Source organism: Misgurnus anguillicaudatus, chromosome 11, assembly GCF_027580225.2.
Source record: "Misgurnus anguillicaudatus chromosome 11, ASM2758022v2, whole genome shotgun sequence".
NCBI classification, from domain to species: Eukaryota; Metazoa; Chordata; class Actinopteri; order Cypriniformes; family Cobitidae; genus Misgurnus; species Misgurnus anguillicaudatus.
In genome coordinates this window covers 6,137,921-6,158,112 of record NC_073347.2, presented here as the reverse complement: position 1 = coordinate 6,158,112, position 20,192 = coordinate 6,137,921, and the positions used below count along the sequence as shown (strand labels likewise).

The 20,192-nt window shown below is 36.8% G+C and overlaps 1 protein-coding gene across 2 annotated transcripts in view; it reads right to left on the bottom strand.

Moving 5' to 3' along the window:
• csmd1a (CUB and Sushi multiple domains 1a) overlaps positions 1–20,192 on the bottom strand; it is a 696,936-nt gene that overhangs the window by 210,042 nt on the left and 466,702 nt on the right. For both annotated transcript variants that reach the window (XM_073872919.1, XM_073872920.1), the window contains exons 18-21: positions 19,831–20,019; positions 6,682–6,798; positions 5,498–5,713; positions 5,181–5,369 (exon numbers count right to left, since the gene is read on the bottom strand). In XM_073872919.1, coding sequence (XP_073729020.1) covers positions 5,181–5,369; positions 5,498–5,713; positions 6,682–6,798; positions 19,831–20,019 — 711 coding nt within the window. The remainder of the gene's footprint in view (positions 1–5,180; positions 5,370–5,497; positions 5,714–6,681; positions 6,799–19,830; positions 20,020–20,192) is intronic.

Sequence of the window (20,192 nt, the reverse complement as noted above, 5' to 3'; positions counted from 1 at the left end):
TAAGCTTTTCTTTTCCTAAACAGGCTCATCTTTTGTTCTTGAGGCTCACTGAACAAATTGAAGAAATCTCTGTTTACGTGATGTGCACACATCAAGTGCATTTCTGCCTTCTTGCATTTTTAACAATGGTGCTTGTTTTGGTATCATGTTTTGTGAGGCACAACTGGCATCACCTGTATTTACATCTGGATTTTCTGTGGGTCTGAATTCATCTGTTTTACCTAACATTTCATATGCATTGAAAATAGAAGTGATAGTCTTTATCAGTACTGAACATAGTGAGCAAAAGCTCACGTATTTCTTTCAATACACAATTTTTTTTTTATTTGTCTATACACTTTTACCATCTTTGTCTGGAAAAGTCTTTTTCAATACTCATAAAAGTAAGGAGAAGCATTTTTACCCCATTTCAGGATAGTAAAACAAGCAACAAACACTGAAAACATATATTTAATTTAGGTCTGTACAGTTGATTCGGAACAACAACAAAAAATGTGGGTCAAATTGACCCGCGAACATCAAGATCGTTACAATTTTTTTTGGGTACGCTTCAAAACATATCTGCATATCCTAACTTTGCATGCATGTTCATGGCCATAAATGAGAAAAAGTCACAAAATTTCAAGAATATAATTACAGGTTAACTGTGTTTTCCGACTGCTTAAATATCAAAACGGGTCAAATTGACCCAGAACATAATACAAGGGTTAAACCAGTGTTCTTGAGCCAGTCAAACAAACAAATTGCGATTCTGTTTGGTGCCACTAGATCTGAAAATGATGTCAATTTCTCACTTTACATCGTTATGTGGATAATTAAGTTTTTGAGTTTCAAAAAGAAGCATTTCTTCTAGTGGTACCAGATTTTTGGACACCAGATGTATTTCAGACAATGCCCAAGCCACCACCAACTCTATTACCGAAACTTAACAAGTTAATGCTGTCAATTTACAAATTTTTACAGGTTTCCAGTGAACACTTTGAATGGGGAAACCCTGCCGTCGGGTCTTTCAGAACCTAGACACGCCTTCTATCAAGAACTTCCGCATCAACCCTTTATCAATTTTATGTAGCTAATATAATCTAAACCTCTTGAGGCTAATGTTTGTTGTGCTCACCAGACCAATTAAAGACAGAGTCTTATTACACTGCAGCCATTAACCACTATTAAAACCTGCTCCGACAGGAGGACTGTGCTGTTACAACCAATTATTTTGTCAGCATTTTTAATGCCGTCCACAAATATCCATGACCTTAACCACTTAACCACCTCAACAGCAAAAGAATTAGCAATCTAGTTATTTTCAATTCATCTATCATGGCAGGGTGCCTCTCGGAAATATTTCACCCTACAATGCCAAAATTTACTGTGTCAAGTTTCATTATAAATAAAACATTAATAAGACAGGGGAATAGTCAGAGCATTTAAATAATGAATTTGATGCATTATGAAACAGACTCTATTCGGAGGAAAAGAAACAGAGCAGATTTCAAATATTATATGGCTAAAATTTCACTCTGCTTTTATGAGATATTTTATGACCAAATTAACTTGATCCATATCCTTATCCTTGATCTATAAAATGTCTGCAGACTTTCCAAAATCACTGATTTATGGCAACCTAAGAGTCTTTTCACTTCATGCCTTTTCTCTGATCGGTTAGCTATCTGACCATGAAAAGAGGCAAGTGAAAATGCACTCCGAAATGTTTTCAAGACATGTTTAAATCTGATCGCTCAAACCACTTCAGGAGGTGGCCTGAGATGCATTATAGAAAAAACTGGACAAGTGTAAATGCATATGGTTGCTGAAGCCAATCATAGCACTTTACTCCTCCCAAATAAGACACTTGAAAGTTAGCCGGTCAAAAAACAAACAAATAAAATGCTTCAATGACAAACTTGCTTATATTAATTAATATTAATTAACTTTTTTAATTAATTAACTGTTCTGTACTGTATGTTGCAGCTTGTGCTGGACCAAATGCTCATTCGCTGCCCAGCATCAGTGCAAGTTTCTTAAGCATTTTGCATTGGAATAGAATATCGGATTGATCTTCGTTTAGCCAAGATGCATGCTATGTGTCCAAATTTTTAACAAATCGGATAGCTATCCGATCAAAGAAATTGCATAGAGTTTATGAATCATTGCTAATATTGTTACATTGCAAATACTGTTTTTTACTCAATCTGACATGATTATAGTCTTAAACCCTATTCGCACAGAATTTGTATTACCTGGTGACCTCTAGTGATTTGTAATAATCTGCCATGTCTGTAATTTGTAAAGTAAAAATGACCCCGCATATGACCTACCATATTCATGTTTCTGCACCTTTCACAATGCAGCTGAGAAGCGCAGCACATACACATAGTGAACAGAGACACATCCCTCCGCTTCTTATGGCTTTCCATGTGAAACTTGAGGGTTTTGTTACATATTTATGTCTTTAAACCCTCTCCTCATCCATGTTTGATTTTTAATATTCAGAATGTGACTGTAAAAAAACTATGGGTGTAGTTTCCGTGACGTCACCCATTGGTTTCTGAAGATTGTTTTTAAAGCTTAAAGTAGGCGTTGCCTGCCATCGCCATCTTGGCCGTGCGTCACCGCGAATCACTCGCAGAAAACCGAAAATGGGTAAAGTGGCCACACCCTTAATTATACAGAACTTTAAGGCTTCATATATTATTTTAAACGGATGTGTTACAAAAAATTTCACCCCTCTCACAGTTGTCATGAAGGGCAAAATGAGCTATACAGACCAAAAACTATTTTTGTACCAGGCTGTAAACATATTATTTTCCGCTGTAAAGTTGGGCATTTTTAACATGGAGGTTTATGGGAATTGACTCCCTTTTGGAGCCTCTAGCGGCCAGTCGATGAATTGCAGTTAAAATCACTTCAGTATTGGCTTCATCATAGAGATCGGAAGGTTGCCCCTCGTGCAGAACGTTCATTAAATGAGATCTCTATACAGGCGGAGCTGTCAGGCATGACATCGCAGGACCGTTTCTAAACTGACGCTCGTTGCGGCATCGTGACGCGGATGATCAGAACAAAAACTCAAAAGGTACATTTTACCGTGTGTCGCGGTGTGGCATGTAGAGGACACAGTGTTACGCAAAGCCTCCCATTTCTGGGAGGTTAGTTAGTTAATTTAAGTAAAATCACAGGCTTTGCTTATCCCGTGTGAATGGGCCACACAAAATTCAGATGTAGGGGGCTAATTTCTAAATCACACTAGGTCCCCAGATAATACTAACCCTGTGCGAATGCTACTTTACAGCCCCTTGTTACGATAAAATACTTGGTTTAAAAATAGTAAATCCTAAAAATGCAACCAGCACTAAGACAAGTAAAAATTTGAAACTTTGCACCTAAAGACCATATTAAGATCTCAAAGGTACATATTGATACCAAATGTATATGAATTAGGATCTTTTAACTCATTCCACGCCAGACATTTTTTGAAAAGTTGCCCCCCAGCATTTTTTTACAAAAGTTTCATAAAATGCCTTCTTGGAAAATTTTCTTCTAAAAATAAATAAACAAACAAATATATAAGTTGAAAGAACAGACCCTCTGCTTTCAAACAAACAATAAACAAACAAACAAAACAGGGGAAAAAAAACGTTTCATCCCATCTATATTTTTTCTTTGCTTAAAAACTCTTAGATATGGGTATTTTTCTTTAAAAATATTTTTTTAGCAATAAGCTGAAATAATTGCTTTTTTGTGAAGGAATTTTGTTAGACTTCAGATTCAGAACGATTATCAAAACATTCACAGAGTTTAAAAATTGCAAATAGTGTTTTGGGATACGTTTTTTCATATATTGGTTAAGTGCACCATCTAGTGGATAATCGCGATATTGCAGATTAACATAAAATTTCATCAAGAACAACTTTTTTATGCAAATGTTTTCTCTTAATTGACGAGATAACTCGATAAGGCCCTAGTGATAGTATATATTTAGAATTTTTTTTTCTAATGGTGTACATATAAACTCAAGAATATTAGTAGTATGTGTGATTTGGACAGATTAACTCTTTCGCCGCCATTAACGAGATATCGCGTCAATTAATAGAAAACGCTTCCCCGCCAATGACGAGATTTTCCGTCTTTCCGCAATACCGCTAATATCCACCAGGTGCCGCACTTCCGCAAGTTATACAACCCAGAAGTAGCGCCTCACGTAAAAGAGAAGAACTCTGTGTATGTTTTAAAGATCGCTCTGCATCTGATCTCTATCAAAAGTCCTTCGCAAAAATGGAATTATCTCAGCTTTTTGCTCAAAATTGGGTGTTTTTGAAGAAACCTACACATGTTTGAGGGGTGATTACAAGATAACTAATGAAGGTAGGATAAAACTTTTTTTTTTTTTGAAAGCAGAGGGTCTGTTCTTCCATCTGATATATTGTTTGTTTATATATTTAAAGAAGAACATTTTCTGGAAGGCATTAAACTTTTGTGAAAATCATGAAAAATGCTGGCGCTGGCTAGCAACTTTTTTTTTAAAACGCTTTTTTTTTTACAATTTTCACAAAAGTTTAATGCCTCCCAGAAAATGCTCTTCTTTAAATATATAAACATAGAATATATTAAATGAAAGAACTGACCCTCTGCTATCAAAAAACGGTTTCATCCTACCTTCATCAGTTCTCTTTTTATCACCTCTCAAATATGGGTAGGTTTTTTCAAAAACACAAAATTTTGAGCAAAAAGCTGAGGTATTTCCATGTAAAGGACTTTTGAAAGAGATCAGATTCAGAGCGATCCTCAAAACTTACACTGACATACAGCTGTTTGTCCTAGAGCGATACTTCCATGTTTTATAAGTTAATAGTGGTATTGCAGATTGACAAGATAACTCATCAATGACGGGGAAAGAGTTAATTGAAAATAAGCTGTATTTGCATTAATTAATGTAGGCATAAAGTGTGTGAGCTTTAATGCTTCTTTTTTCTAGGACTCCACCATGTGTCCACTTGTGTCATGTTGTAGGCCTACACATCCAATCCCAGACTGTGTGCATTCTTTACAAAAACATTGTTCTGACTTATGCTAAATAAAACACATACATGAAAGAAGGGCTTGAGAGTGATTTTGCACAGAATTGAGAAAGAACAAAGCAATATGGATGAGCAAGTAATGATTGAAATCATGCCACTACCTACCCACACACCTGGGCAGGGCCGCACTCCACACCCTCCGCCCACCACCCAAGCAGGTAATCTTACTCTCGCCCTCCAGACGGTAGCCCGCAAAGCAGGAAAAAAACAACGAATCGCCCACTCCAAACTGGAAGCCCACTCTCCTGCTGTACGCGGGCACTCCTGGGTCTTCACACGGCTCCAGGCTGTACTCTGCAATACAAAGCCATAATAACTCTTGAAAATCCACAGACTGCTTAGCAAAGCAAGGTTAGAGTAAGCAACCATGACAACCGTGCCTTCCAGCGAACAATAATGAACCGAATGAGCGATGTCCTTACCGGAGAAGGTGATATTGAAGCCCTCGTATGACATGGAGAAGTCGGAGACGAAGCGTAGCTGGACGCTGAAGTTGCCGACCAGGCCGGCTTTGATGGAGGAAGGCAGGATGGAGCCCGTGAGCCTGGCCACCGGCTCTGTAAAGCTGCCGTCCTCTGTAATGAGCAAGTAATCATGGGAGTCCTCCAAGTGAAACGTGTGGAAGAGGAGCTGCACTCCTGGGGAGATTCAGATGAGATTTGAGCCGTCAGTCACACAGCAAAATCTACCCGCAACACACTGAGATGCTTCGGAAGGGAACATAATACTGATGGAAACAGAATCGCGTTCGCCTGACATGTCGTTGAGTAATAAAATGTAGAGAAATGCGAAACTGATCTTAAAATCATTATCAAGGGTAATTTCAAAGGGCAAACGCAGGAACTATCTGGGTAAAATCAATGCATGTAAAACTGTTAGCGAGCGGTTTCTTAACTTACAGCTTCTGTCTAGGAGTCATTTTTATTTGTTTAACAATTTATTATCAATTATAATTTAATATAATGCTTGCATTTCATTCTGTTTCGTAAGCATGTGCCCTCTACAGCAGTGGTTCTCAAACTTTTTCAGCGTGCGGCCCCCCTTGTGAACGGTGAATTCCTTTGCGGCCCCCCCAAAGAAAACGTATGACAATTTTGTTCTAAAACGTAAGATTTTAATTAGACAAAACATATTAAAGTATACAAAGTAGTGCTGTTGGTTAGTAGCCTTATTTTTTTAGGTTTTAATTACACAGAATTCATGATAAATTAATGCATTTTATAAAATGTCATAAAACTGGGGCCCCCCTGGCACCATCTCGCGGCCCCCAGTTTGAGAACCACTGTTCTACAGGTCTAAAAGCCATAAAATAGGAAAGAGACCTGGAAAGAGGCGTCGCTGACTGCGAGCACACAGCTTTTGACCTTGGCTTTGTTGTTGTTTTTGTGCTCTGTGCTATTTACTTTATTTATTGGCTAAAGAAGCTTTTTCTTTGTAAAACATCAGAAGCACTTTTGGAAATATCTACAGACTTCATCTGCCTTTTTTGTTTGCAACATACAGAAGTCAAAGATTCCCCATTCAACACATATTGTGACCAACTAATGGAATTAAACTTAAGGATATGTGGTCATTACAAGGCTGTAACCCGTGCTCTTTGACTCACCTTTCCCATGAGACACTTCTATCATCCACGTGCAGTTAAGAGAGTTTGGGTAGAAATCTGGAAAACCAGGCGAGAGAACCGTTCCGGTTTTTCCATAGATGTAGCCCCCACACAGAGCTGAAAAAGCAATGGGAAAAATAATTTATGTTTGACTACGGACTACTGTTCCAGGAAAAGAGGAAACAAATGTACTAAGGTAAACTTAGATAACCTAAGGTAAAATTTGATCCTGAACAATGCTTATCTTTGCAATTCCCACTGCCATAATCCTAGGGTGTTGCAGGAGGTTGCCAAGGACATTGCAATGTGGATCCTAAAAGGTTTTGAAAGGCTTTTAATGCATTGCTGTGTGGTTGCTAGAGGTGTTCTGTACAGTTGCTCAAAACGTCCCTTCCCCACACACTGTATAGCTCGAGTCTGTACTTTAATGTAGGTCTATGGAATTTTTCACCCATTTCATTGTCCGCCAAACAAATATTGTGAGATTGCTTGGAGAAGTAATATAGTACACTCTCCCCAATAACCCACATGATTTGAGGTTTCACTCATGCCTGTGGAACAAAGGTGCGGGACACTTTACACTCCAAGTGCTTTAGAAAAAACATCTGGCCAACCATCTGAGGTATCTCAACCTCAATAACTCAATTAAGATTATTTTCTTTTGCAATAAGTGAATGTCCTTTTACCAACATGATCAACAATGCATTCAGTCTAAAAATGCTGTGTCACAAAGTAACAAACACAACTGTTGGGTTGAATAAACCCAAAAACATTTTTATATTGGACCCAACCATTAGTAGAAAATAACCTAGCATTTTTAGAGTGCTCTTATATCCACAACATGTAAAATGCTCTTTCCGTAAATAAATAAAACACATACACATTAAATCTTCCCTTATTAGAAACTGCAAATGCGAAAATTTAAAATAGACATGTTCCTACATGAAAAGCACACAGTTTTTTTTACACGTTTAAAGAGTTGGATTCTTAAAATAAACATAGGTAAAAAAATCAGCACATAAGAGCATATAAAGTAAACAACACCAAAGTATAGTTAAAGGTGGGGTGCTTGATCTTTAAAAGCCAATGTTGACATTTGAAATCACCTAAACAAACACGCCCCTACCCCAATAGAATCTGGACCTTGTTTTGATAGACACGCCCCTTACTGCTGATAGAAACAGAGCGCATCGCGTCATAACCTGAAAACCACGCCCAGCAGTGGGAAAATAATTCATTCGTCTCCATTGACTTTGTATTGCGAGAGGCAGCCTCCTTGTCATTTCTGGCTTATAACAAAAACAGAATAATGCCTAAAAGCTGCTGTGTGACAATATGTACAGCTAACAAGCCAAAGAACCCAGAAATACGTTTTTATAAGCTGTCAACCCCAAAAACGAATGTTTAAAGACACAAAAATGGAAACAGGCAACTTTTCATAGTACTGCTATTAGTAGAACTGCGTCCACTAGGGGGAAACGTAGTCAGCAAACCACTTTTTTCTCCTTAAAGGCTGGGTTTACGGCTCGACAGCTTATAAAACTTATTTCTGTTTTTTTTTGGCTTGTTAGCTGTACATTTTAACCCCATTCACACAGACCTCTGGTCCCAGAAAATACCCGTAAAATTGCCAGACAAGCGTCTGTGTGAACAAAAACTCGTTCCGTTAATCTTCTGGGATCGTTGCCGGAAAGAGGACCTAGTAAGATACGCGGGTAACCCTCTGTGTGAACAAGAATGCCATAAAGAGCGTGTCGAAGTGAGGACGCGCGCGTCATCATCACAACACAAGTTATGGTTCAGCTCCTTACAACGAGAGATAACATGCATATAAACATTCACCACGAGAAATGTTGCAAACTAGATTGAAACAGTTATCAGGAAATGATAAATGAGATGCATAAACAATGACCCACGTGCCGTAGTGAGGGCGCGCGTGTCATGGCAACATGAAGTTGGTTCAACTCTTTAAAATGAGGGATTTACAACATTCACAACGAGAAATGTCAGCATACTGGACTGAAGCAGATATCAGGTAAGTTAGCTCGTTACTTGCTGCGTTGAAACGGAGATCATTCAGCAGCATAAAAGAATATCACGTCACATGCTCATTTGAGCTATAATAAACGAAAATACCAGCATGTCATTCCAACGAGATATATTGTTCAGCTCCTCAAAATGCGGGTTTTAAATGCATATAAACAATCACGATGAGAAATGTCTGAAAACTGTATTAAAGCAGAGATCAGAGAGCTCGTCAAATATCCACTCTGAAGCTGAGATCATTCACCAGAATAGAACTGTGCGTTCACGCGATCCTTTGTAGTCTTATTATAAACAAAAATGCACGCGAGTTGTTTCTGGAGAGAGAAATAATATATAATATGCAAACTTCAGACGCTGCGTAGAAGAGAGGGGGGGACTTTCAACAGGTCACGTGTCTTTCCGGGACCATCAGATGCCGTGTAATCTTGGCAGTGTGAACGAACAAAAACTCTATCTATTCCGGAAAAATCCAGGATGCATTTTACGTGCATTTTACGGAATTTCTGTGTGAAAAGGGCTATTGTCACACAGCAGCTTTTAGGCATTATTTGGTTTTTTGTTATAAGCCAGAAATGACAAGGAGGCGGCCTCTCGCATAACAAAGTCAATGGAGACGGTTGGATTGTTTTCCCACCCGGTGGGCGTGGTTTTCAAATTAGCATAACTGCGCTCTGTCTCTATTGGCTACAAGTGTGTTTTGGTAATCGGCACGACTTCCGTTTCGAAAGTGTTTTTCAAAAATCATGCACCCTGCCTTTAATAAAAAGTTATTCAGGAATAATGCAATGATCTACTGTATATGTTGCATCCAGCAGCTGGAAAGAAGGAGAGCAGCTGATCTGTCTTTTATAAATGTCACAAAACTAAAGACTCTTTGGAGATATGAAGGATGCAATACTACTCTGTAGGTACCTTAAATTAACACAAAATTGTCAAAAACACTATGTGTAACAAGTGAGACAATATTCCTGACTGTCAGTACAAACAGCCAAAGAGAGCTGGTTTTGCTTATAGCACCAGAAGACAGACATAACCATGGCCGTACCCACCATTGATATTCCTGAGATCCGGACCTCGGACATTTTCTGACGCTCGTCTTATTTGACTCAACGCTCAGCGCTCGTTTGGCTTCTTGCGGTGCCGTGCAGACCAATCGGCATGTGACGTCTTAGCACAGCGAGACCGATTCAACAGTAAATAGATCTCGCGGTAGTGTGATGTCACAGGCCAACAAGTCTGCGCTGCGCCCCATAAAGTAAGATAAAGTCAAATGATTTCGAGATGACCAATCAAATCAAACCAGGCAGACAGAGTTGCAACTCAAAGGAGGACATGTGCACAGTACCTCAGTAAGTGGAAGCGCAAGAAAGATGTAAGTAATCAAACGCTGACTATTATACAGTACAGCAGTTTAATGACGAGAAATATAAAACGCAGTGATTGTTAAGGTGACCAGACAAGAAACATTACTGCTGCTGAGCCAGATGTGTGTCCAAATTTAATTCACTCCCTCCAGTTATTCAGCGTGTTTATTTACAAAATTCAACGCCACCCTTTTATTCTTGAATTAATCTTTTTACTGTATATTGATTAGATTCACTGTGTTGGACTGGACTGCTGCCTTGTGCTTGAAAACGAAACGCATCCACCGGTAGCACCGGAGTTAAAATGAGCCCATGTTCGTATTTTGGCTAAAACGGACAAATTCACATAACAGGGCTCAACATAAAGGCCTGCCCGGTGGCCCGGGGCAAGGGTAAGAGATGTTCGGGCCAGTAAAAAGTATTATCACTTGCCCGATCGGGCCAGTGTTTCACCCTCAGTGACTAAATATATATTTTCATCAATGTATGTTAACATCTTGGAAGCAGACATCTACTTGGGTAAAACACGACGAAAGAAACAATGCAATATTTTGCACAATTTGCTGTCAGTTTACAGGTAAAGCAGAAAGGCTGGGGGCCTTTTATCATTGCAACGTGTCTGTTGTATATTATATTTGACTTTTGAATTATTATTTTTAAATGACATTTTTTTTTATTGGGGCCAGTGAAAATTTTGGCAGGCCAAGTAAAAACCTGAACCACTGGCCCGACCGGGCCAGTATAAAAAATGTTTTGCGTTGAGCCCTGCATAACATGTGTGAATCTTATTGAGTATCATAGTAAACTAGTAATTATGTCTTAACCGAATGTAAACATTTTATAAAGCCTAGTAAACAGTACAGCCTACCTGTTAAATTCATTAACCTCCTAAGACCTGAGCTGTGATTTATCTTTTTTCTTCCAGCTATTTGGGGGTTAGGAAGAACCAATAAATATAATAACCAAATATTTTTCCTTGAACATGAAGCAGTGTAATTGTCCACGTTTGTGTACAACAGGTTCCAGTTACACACAATTAAGTATTATGGCGCAAACAACAAAAAATTGTGAACACACCAAGGTAAAAGTTAATTAAATAACAAAACAAGAGAAAATCACTCACTGGTCCTGACTGTAACGTCATTAAAATGATTAATCAATATTTACTTTTAAATAAATTCCTTTTTCCCCTCAAAAATCCGTAATCTGCTATTTGAAGTAAGTTTAAGGTTTATTATGAAATTTTAATTTCCCAAACAACTTTTACTACAAGTTACTGCAGTTAACATGAAGCCTTTTGCTTTATTTACTGAGAGTAAGTGTGTGAAGATGTGAGAAGTTTAAAATTCAGTCTCGCCTTATGTTTACATCTTACAGTTAGTATAATGCATGCAGGGCAAGAGGAATATTTATCTAATGTGAAGTAAAGAGAATCATAGATTCATTTATGCTTTAATAATTACACATCGTTTTCTTTCATGAGATATGGACCCCCTAAAGTAGCCTTGGCCAACCCATTTATACAATTCTAGTTCTGCCACTGCATTACTGATGTTGTATTTCAGCATATTAAGTGTAAAATAAGTATGTGCTTATTGTGAATGAATTTAATAAACTTATTCTGATAGCCTTTAGTTAATTCACTATGTTCATATGTTTACTCACATAGCCCAGTGCCCAGGATGGTAAAAAATTATTGCAATGTATTCCTAATGACCAACACAAGTCTTCTGCATACTAACATGGTTTTAAATCTATAGTTATTTGATTCTTTGGTTTTCTGGTGTAGTAAAATTCATATATGTAGAGCAGAGAAATAAGATTTTTTTTTCCTGGGGGGCATGCCCTAGAAAGATACATACGGACTTTTATAAAATCCTGCGTACGGCCCTGGACATAGCAAAACATTGTTCAACGTGTCCTTGAGCCATCATCACTGTTCTGTTTATCTAAAAAATCAATTGTACAGGGACATGTTATACCAGGACAAAGTCATCATAACATTTTGAGCCTCAACATTTTGTCCTTAAACTGCCTGTTAAAAGTTTGCTACATTAAAAGAAAAAGTCTGACTTATAAAAACTGTGCCATTTTGAGAAAAGCTTCTTTCTAAATGTAGTAAGACAAATCAAACAATCCATACAAGAGACTGCGTTTTATTGCCTTTATACAGAGTTACTGTGATTTCACCACGGGTCAGAGTTGTTTTGAGCACAATACAATATGAAGTAGTTAAAAACTACTGGCTTCTAAACGTTTAATCATATAGTCACATGCTTACTGTGTTTATGTTCTGTTTTGTATATTTTTTTTGTTTGATATTCATTTATGTACTTTTGGTTTGCATTGCGGTTTCTGTTATCATTTTAACTATCATTAGTTTCATTGGTTTTTCATCATCATCATCATCTGTTTCTTGTTCTATTAGCCATTATCATTACGTTTATAAATAGCTCCTCTTTTAATTAGCTCATGGTCAGTTGTTGTTGGGCAAATAATATGTTGGATATTGTCTTGCTGTTACCTGGTACTTTACTTTTGAATTCCCTTATGTGCTTTTATTATCTTTTACATCCACCGAAATGTGGCACATATTAGATCTTTATCGTCTTTAAACGGCATCCTAACTTGCCTACTTACACTACCGTGTAAAATAATGTTTTTTTTTTTATTATGGGAAGGTATGCACTAGTAATAAACGGGTTGTCTCGTAACCCGCGAGCCCCACGGGTAACCCGCTGGTCGGGTTGGGGCAGGTAAAGAAATTGTCACTTTATTGTTGCTCTGATTGGTCGTAGGTATATCCAATTGAGTGCAGAGGCATTTTTCGGTTGAGACCCGCCCCATAATCATAGCACAATGGAGCGGTATCGGACTCATATTCTGACTAGAATTGAGTATGACAACGCAAGGCTAATCCAAAGCTGTTTCCAAGCACTTTTAGGCTAAAATAAAGGCTCTTTTCATTTACATTACAAATGCCTAGTATGTCCATTTTTAATGGTCGCGGGTGCATTGTAAAAATAGATACAGTGGTGCCGGATTTATGAAATATTTCATAAAAGCGTGACCTGCGGGTTGGAAAAAACACTGACCCGCGCATCACTAGTATGCACATATAGTATACATGCAGTCTGACATATTTGACATATGAAGAGTTTCGTTGCAAAACGAGATAAATCCGTTTTTTTATTTTTCAGAAATCTAATTTTTTGGCTGTGCATTCCAATTCATATAAATTCAACAGCAGTTGGTTTGTTTTGATTTAACTTAAGAAATACAGCTAAGTAGCACCATAAACCAAAAGAATAACATGATAACATAATAATAAACATGTTTTGACAAAATGTTAAAAACGGATTTATCTCGTTTTGCAACGAAACTCTTCATATATGTGTAACTGAACTGACTGTTGATGCCTAGATGCATATTGTGATTGTAAACAAGACAAACACATTAATATACAGTATAACTCTTAAGAGTTAAGAGTGTGACTGTACAGTATTTTAACACATTAGAAATAGATTTAATAAATTCTGTGCAATTTTATATTGCTTTAAATAAAATACCGATTATTATTTTTATTTTATTTACTATTTTTATCTCATTTATTATTTTAAATGATATTATTATATTCACTATTTTTATCTCATTTATTATTTTATATTAATATTTCATTTAATTTATTGTTTTATTTATTTATTATTTTATGTATTATTGTATTTTTTATATTTTCTTTTCTTTACTTTTTTATCTTATTAAAAAATATTTTTGTTGTATTCATTTTAAGATTAAGTGCCCAGATCATATTCAAGACAAGATCATATTCAAGGTATATCATTTAGTATAAATAATGGGCATCAAACAAACACCTGCATTATTTTATGTTATTTACTATTTTTATCTAATTTATTATTTTCTTTTATTTTATTGTATTTACTGTTTATCTCATTTATTATTTAAATTATTATTTAATTTTATTTATTATTCATTATTTTCTTTTATTTTATATTTATTTTTATATTTTTATCTAACAAAAATTCTTTTAGTTGGCTTACTATTTTGTATTCTTTTTGAGATTAATTGCTGAGGTTGGCCAGATCATATTCAAGGTATATTATTTAGTGTAAATAATAGGCATCATATAAACACAAACATTGTTTATTTTCTGCTACAAAGCTTAAACATTACTCGAACTGGAATGGCTTACATAATTACATCCAAATATTTCATATAGATTTATAAATTTTTATATGATAAGTAGCTTAGACAGCAAGTCATAAGCACAAAATAAAATATCATAAAGTCAGCGTATTTTGAGATATTGACCTTCTGATTACAATATTTATTTACATATTAATATTACCCACCTGAAAAAAAAAACTATTTTTCTAACAGGTTAAATTATTTATTATCTTAAGTGTGGGCAGTTACAGTTGCCAAGCAACTTGTTGCATTAAAATACAATGCACGGTTACAGGTGTGTGTTTACTGTATTAAGATTGTACAGCAGCTTCAATCACTTTATACTTCATAACATGAGTCTGACAGCAGAGAAATGTCTAATCTTAGAGTATTTACATTTTTGGGAAACAAACAGGGAGTATCTGTCCTGTTTCTAATGAAGGTCAAGCTCTGGTGAGAGCCCCATCAGACAGAATCAAAGTCTATTAGAGGAAATGCATACGGCCGATAACAAACAGGCAGAAGAGCACATTGGGAATTCGACAACGTACAGACAACAGTCTGATTGCTCTTACTGGAAAACATGTTGTTTATTCCATTACCTGTAATCGGGAAACAAATAAGATAAACAGCTTCATGCTTCATTCACCTGTAGGTCCTTTTCCCTATATCTGCTTAAAGACTCTTTGTGTCTGTCTCCCTCCCATTATTATTTCTTGCCTTCTTCCTCCTCTTCTCAGTTTAAGGTTATCTATGAAACAGCTCATGCTAGTCACCTCTCCTCTAATCAAAAATGTATGAAGTCAGATCTCAGGGGAGTGTTAGAATGGCTTTACCTTTTCCCCTGATAAAAAAGTGATGCAGAAGTGGCAGTGAAGCTACTTTAAAAGTGTAGTTTCTCAAACTGCCCATAATTTAAAAAACCTGTTAAGACAAAATTCACAGAAAGTTTTGTGCCTTTTATTTTAATGCTCGTTCGAGTAAAATTGCCCAAAATACCACCTGCTTCGCACTTTCAAGTAGCAAATTTTTTATTTAGTGCATGTGGTACAATGGTGTAATGTCAGTAAATTTGAAGAGAATTGTCTTTTTTTAAAATGCCCATATTATGAAAAACTCACTTTTTCTGAGTTTTGGGGCGTTATTTTGTGTCTCTGGTGCTTCCACACGCATACAAACTTGGAAAAAATCCATCCATGCTGTTTTGAGTGAGATACAGGTTTAGCACATTTAGCACAAGTTTTAGCACGTGTTTATCGGATCTCATATACAATGTTACGACGTAAATAGTCCTCAGATTGTATATTATATTCTATTACAAGACGTTCATGTGAAATCTGATGAAAACAACAGACTAAGGGCTCAGTCACACCAAAAGCGCTTTAAACGCTTGCAAACGCAAGGCGCGACGCACTGCCTTTTTTAAAAAAGAGCAGTGAAGCGCTGCTTTTCATATTGCTAAGCAACCACCGAGTAAGCTGTCTTGTCAATCAAATATTGAAGCGTGAGCGCTCTTTTGCTGTTAACTGTCATATTAGCAGAAACTTTAAAAAGATGACGCTTGCTCTGACCTTGTTTGAGGATAAGAGGAGCACAAACACGCAGGAGAGAGTGAGCGAGTGGAGTCCGGTTCTTCAAAGCAACTGTAAACTTCCCTCGCCACAACGTAAGGCCCGCCTCTCCCCTCATTCGATTGGACAATGGAAGACGCGAATGACGTCAGGCGCTCCTTCAAAAACGCGTGCGCGGCAGGCGGCAGAAAACCGCAAGGCGCTCGGCGCGCATAAACAGCGCGCAAACGCGCCCTGCCCATAGAATATCATTCAAAAAAGGCGCCTGCAACTGCCATAAACGCTTTTGGTGTGACTGAGCCCTAAATATCTATATTTCACAGATTATACGCATTTGTGGACAAAAATGGTCATTGGATGTATTCTATTAGACGGTTTTCATGAATTATTCACGCATCTGAAACTGGATTCGATTCATGATCGTTATATCAACACAAAGGTAAGAAGTCCCGTTTATATTCTGCATGTTGTCATCTTGGCTTCTGTCACAAAATACAACATTTATGATGCTAGAGCATCTGTATCTTAAAACAGAGAGCATACAATGATGCTAAACCCGTAGACTTTTTAGACGATGTATAGTAATGTTAATATTTTTATTGTTTGTAGACAGTAGGCTATATAGATATTGTTAGCAGCGTCATCCCGCCCACGAATTGGTGCATGTCAAGGGGATGAACTGTGTGTGTTTAAGCAGTCATTTGCCATTGAAAAACGAGGTGGCTAACCGCTATGCTAGTAAGGTTGCAGCGTGCTTCTCCTGCAAAGCCAGTGACCAGCTACCGTACTTTTTGAAATTTATAAGAAATATTTAACTGCTTTATTTTATAATTCTACATGAACTAAGTAATAGTGTTTTGTCAAACTAAAAGTGTTTTGCCAAACTAACCAAGACCGGGCCTTACCGACCCCGGCTTTTCCGACGAGCCTACCCCAGAGTCTCTTTCACTTTCTCAAGATACGGCGGACCTCCCGCTAGCTTCTAGCAATTAGCATGGTGTCCAGAAGCAGTATACATCTGTAATTTGCAAAAATAATACTTTTGAAAATGTATTTATGTTAGCATTGTCCAGGGCAAAACGAGTGTATTGTTGAAACTGCTACATCACAATTTACTCTGGAATCATTGTGTGTCATGAGTTTCTTCTCATGGAGTGTACTTATTAGTGATAGTTTTTTGCTTGATTTGTCTGTTGGCAATACATAAACCGTTAATAATAATATACAGTATATGGTCTGTACTGCTCGTGTGATATTATTGCGCATGCGCCCATGACGTTAGTAGTGCGGTGTGGCCAAATGAGAAGTTATATTATATGTGGGGAATTGTTTTGAAAACCTTAATGTATAAAAATAGCAGCCGAACATATATGTTCAAGGCACAAAAGATTCTGGGTGCTAGAGATGATACACATAAATGACAATGTGTATGGTGAAGTAGAAACAAAACTTCAAACCTAAAGTGATTAAATTGCCGTATATAAGACAGTAAGCGTGCATCAGAATCTAAACCGCGGCTGATAAGTCCTTATCAATAACTTTGTATATTTCTGTTGTGCTTGTGAGGTTGCTCTTACATACACATAACATTACATACCACAGTTATATGATAAAAAAGTTTTGTTTGTTGAGTGTTGGACCCATAGATATGTATAATAAAGGCTGGATGTGTTACGGTGGAGTCTCTAATGTCATCACCTGGCGGCCATCTTACCACAGGGTGATCGCTCACTCGTAGCATTGTGTTTTAATGGTGCAGGTACTTTTAAATGACCAGAACTTGCTCAATTTTCTACCGATTTTCAAATGCTTTGGTTTCTTACAAACATTATTAATGTGGCTATAATTCTGGATGCTTTAACATGTTTCATGAATTTTTAGTATAAGTATGCAGTGTCATAGGTGGGTGATTCTCACGAAAACTTGGTTTTAAAAATGTCAAGGATGAAAATGTAAAAATTGCTTAAATTTACTTTTTTTCCAACCAGACATTGAAAACAAAGTCTGGAGTAAATGGGAACATTAATTTAAAAACTTTTACTTATCATTTAACACTTTTTGTAACATAATTTAAAAAATTAGTCCTAAAAAAATCTCATTACCGCAACAGTCAGAAAACATCAACACTGACATATTTTCAAAATGACATGACAAACCTGAAAGAACATAATTTGGAGATTCTGCACATGCATTTAAAATCAAAGTATTATGCTTCTATTAATTAAATTAACATTTAATAAGCATCTGTTACGGTAATGATAATCAAAATGTCGTGTAAGCATTCTGACAAGACAATATTTCAAATTAACTGTAAAAAAATGATCTTACCTGGTAGCCATCTTGAAGTAACTGGTCCATGTGCTTGGTCACTCAAAATCAAACTTTATTAAAATTCTGTATGTGTGCTTAAACTGTTCTCAAAAAGTGTTGCGGAGGATGAGAACATTTTCTTCATTATATTATACATGAATATTCAGTAAATATTTTTTCTGTCATCTAAAGTAGTCTAGCAAAACATCCATTTTTTTTTCCTAATATTTTTGTGTTAATTTGATTAAATTACAACATAACGCATGTTCAAACACAGCCGGACACATTGCGGTAATGAGAATTCCAGCAGAAAATTAGATAAAATTTACAATTATAAATTCTTATGTTGAAATCACACATTGTGCAAGGTAGAACACAGTATTGTGTTAATTCTGATGCTTTTTAATGTTACTATATTACACATTTTAAAGCTAAAATCATTAGTGCCATGGTGTTTCAATGGTTTCGTGAGAATCACCCAGGTACATCTTTGACATTTATAACAAACCAAACCGTTTGAAAATCTGTAGAAAATTAAGCAAGTTATGGTCATTTAAAAATACATTACCATAAAAACACAATGCTACGAGTGAGCGAACGCCCTGTGGTAAGATGGCCGCCAAATGAGGACGTTCCACTCAATTGGCCAGACATCTAGACAGGCGAGATATCTAGCCTTTATACATATCTATGGTTGGACCTTTCAACAAAACTTGCCTAAATTACTGTATACAACACAGTAAGCGGGCATCAGAATCTAAATCGCGAGTGGTAACTCATTCCTTATAACTAACTTTGTATATGTCTAACGTTATACTATGTTGAGTGTTGAACCTTTATTAATCGTTCAAGGTTTTTAGTAAATTAGACACTGTTGTTACACACAATCAGGACATATCAAGCGATCTCTAATAAAGCAATAGTGACACATATATATATATATCGGTTATCGCCCCCCAAATATAAAGAGTTATCGGTATCGGCCAAAATTTCCATATCGGTGCATCCCTACAATGTAGGAAACAAACAATCTGTTTTCCCCACGCGAACTGGTACTTCAACCAGACACAAAATTGGCAATCTTAAAAGGCATGTTTGCTGCACGGTTTGCGTTGTGCCACATGTGTTAATTTTCTACACGGGAGCCTGTGGACATGGCTACAAAAGCAGTCGTTACCATTCTACTTTGGAGGTGGTGTTTAAAATCTCATCTACGTCATAGATTGGTACCTTCCAGGACGTGGCATTTTCTGGGCTTGGTGCCAAAAACAGTTATAATTCAGCAACAATGATATTTTCAGTTCTTAAACTTACAAGATGTTTGTTCACGTACGATGACTTCTTATATAACAAAAATCAAGTTAAAATTGATTCTTTGATTTACCGCCCCTTTAATGGTTTATGTGACAATAACTAAAGGCTCTTCTCTATTTAAAAAGGGGTCATAAGCCGTTCAATATTTCTCACTGAAACTTCCTTTTTTAATAGGATACAAAAGGAAACTGTGCTCATTGGGGGATTTTATGGGGTCTTAAAAGTAGGTTCACTACAGTCAAAGTACTTTTGGAAAAGTAATTTCTTTAGGTTATTAGCACTATAACTAGTTACTCCCCTAGCAGTGGGAATGAACTGTATTTTTGCAACTGGAATTAAGAGAGTACATGCTGGTTTACCATCACAGCTGGGCAGAGCGTGATTCCACTGATGGCTTCTCTCACAAACAATGGGCTCTTCATCGCTCAGAGTGTAACCCTGATCACAGCTGAACGTCACCCTTGAGCCAATGGCGAAGTTATTCCCATGCCTTTTCCCGTTCACCGGTATCCCTGGATCTAAACAGGAATCTGTGTCCATCATAATACCTGTAAGAATGAAGAAAGAAAAACATATTTCACCTCCTGGGTCTAAATTGAAAGGAGAATGGCGTCCGAAGCACTTCATACAGTATAAATCAGCAGAGGTCTGTTTCCCCGTGGTCTTTTACGCTTTTCGCTTCTTCCGATCAACACATTTTTATTTCCACTTACCTTCTGGA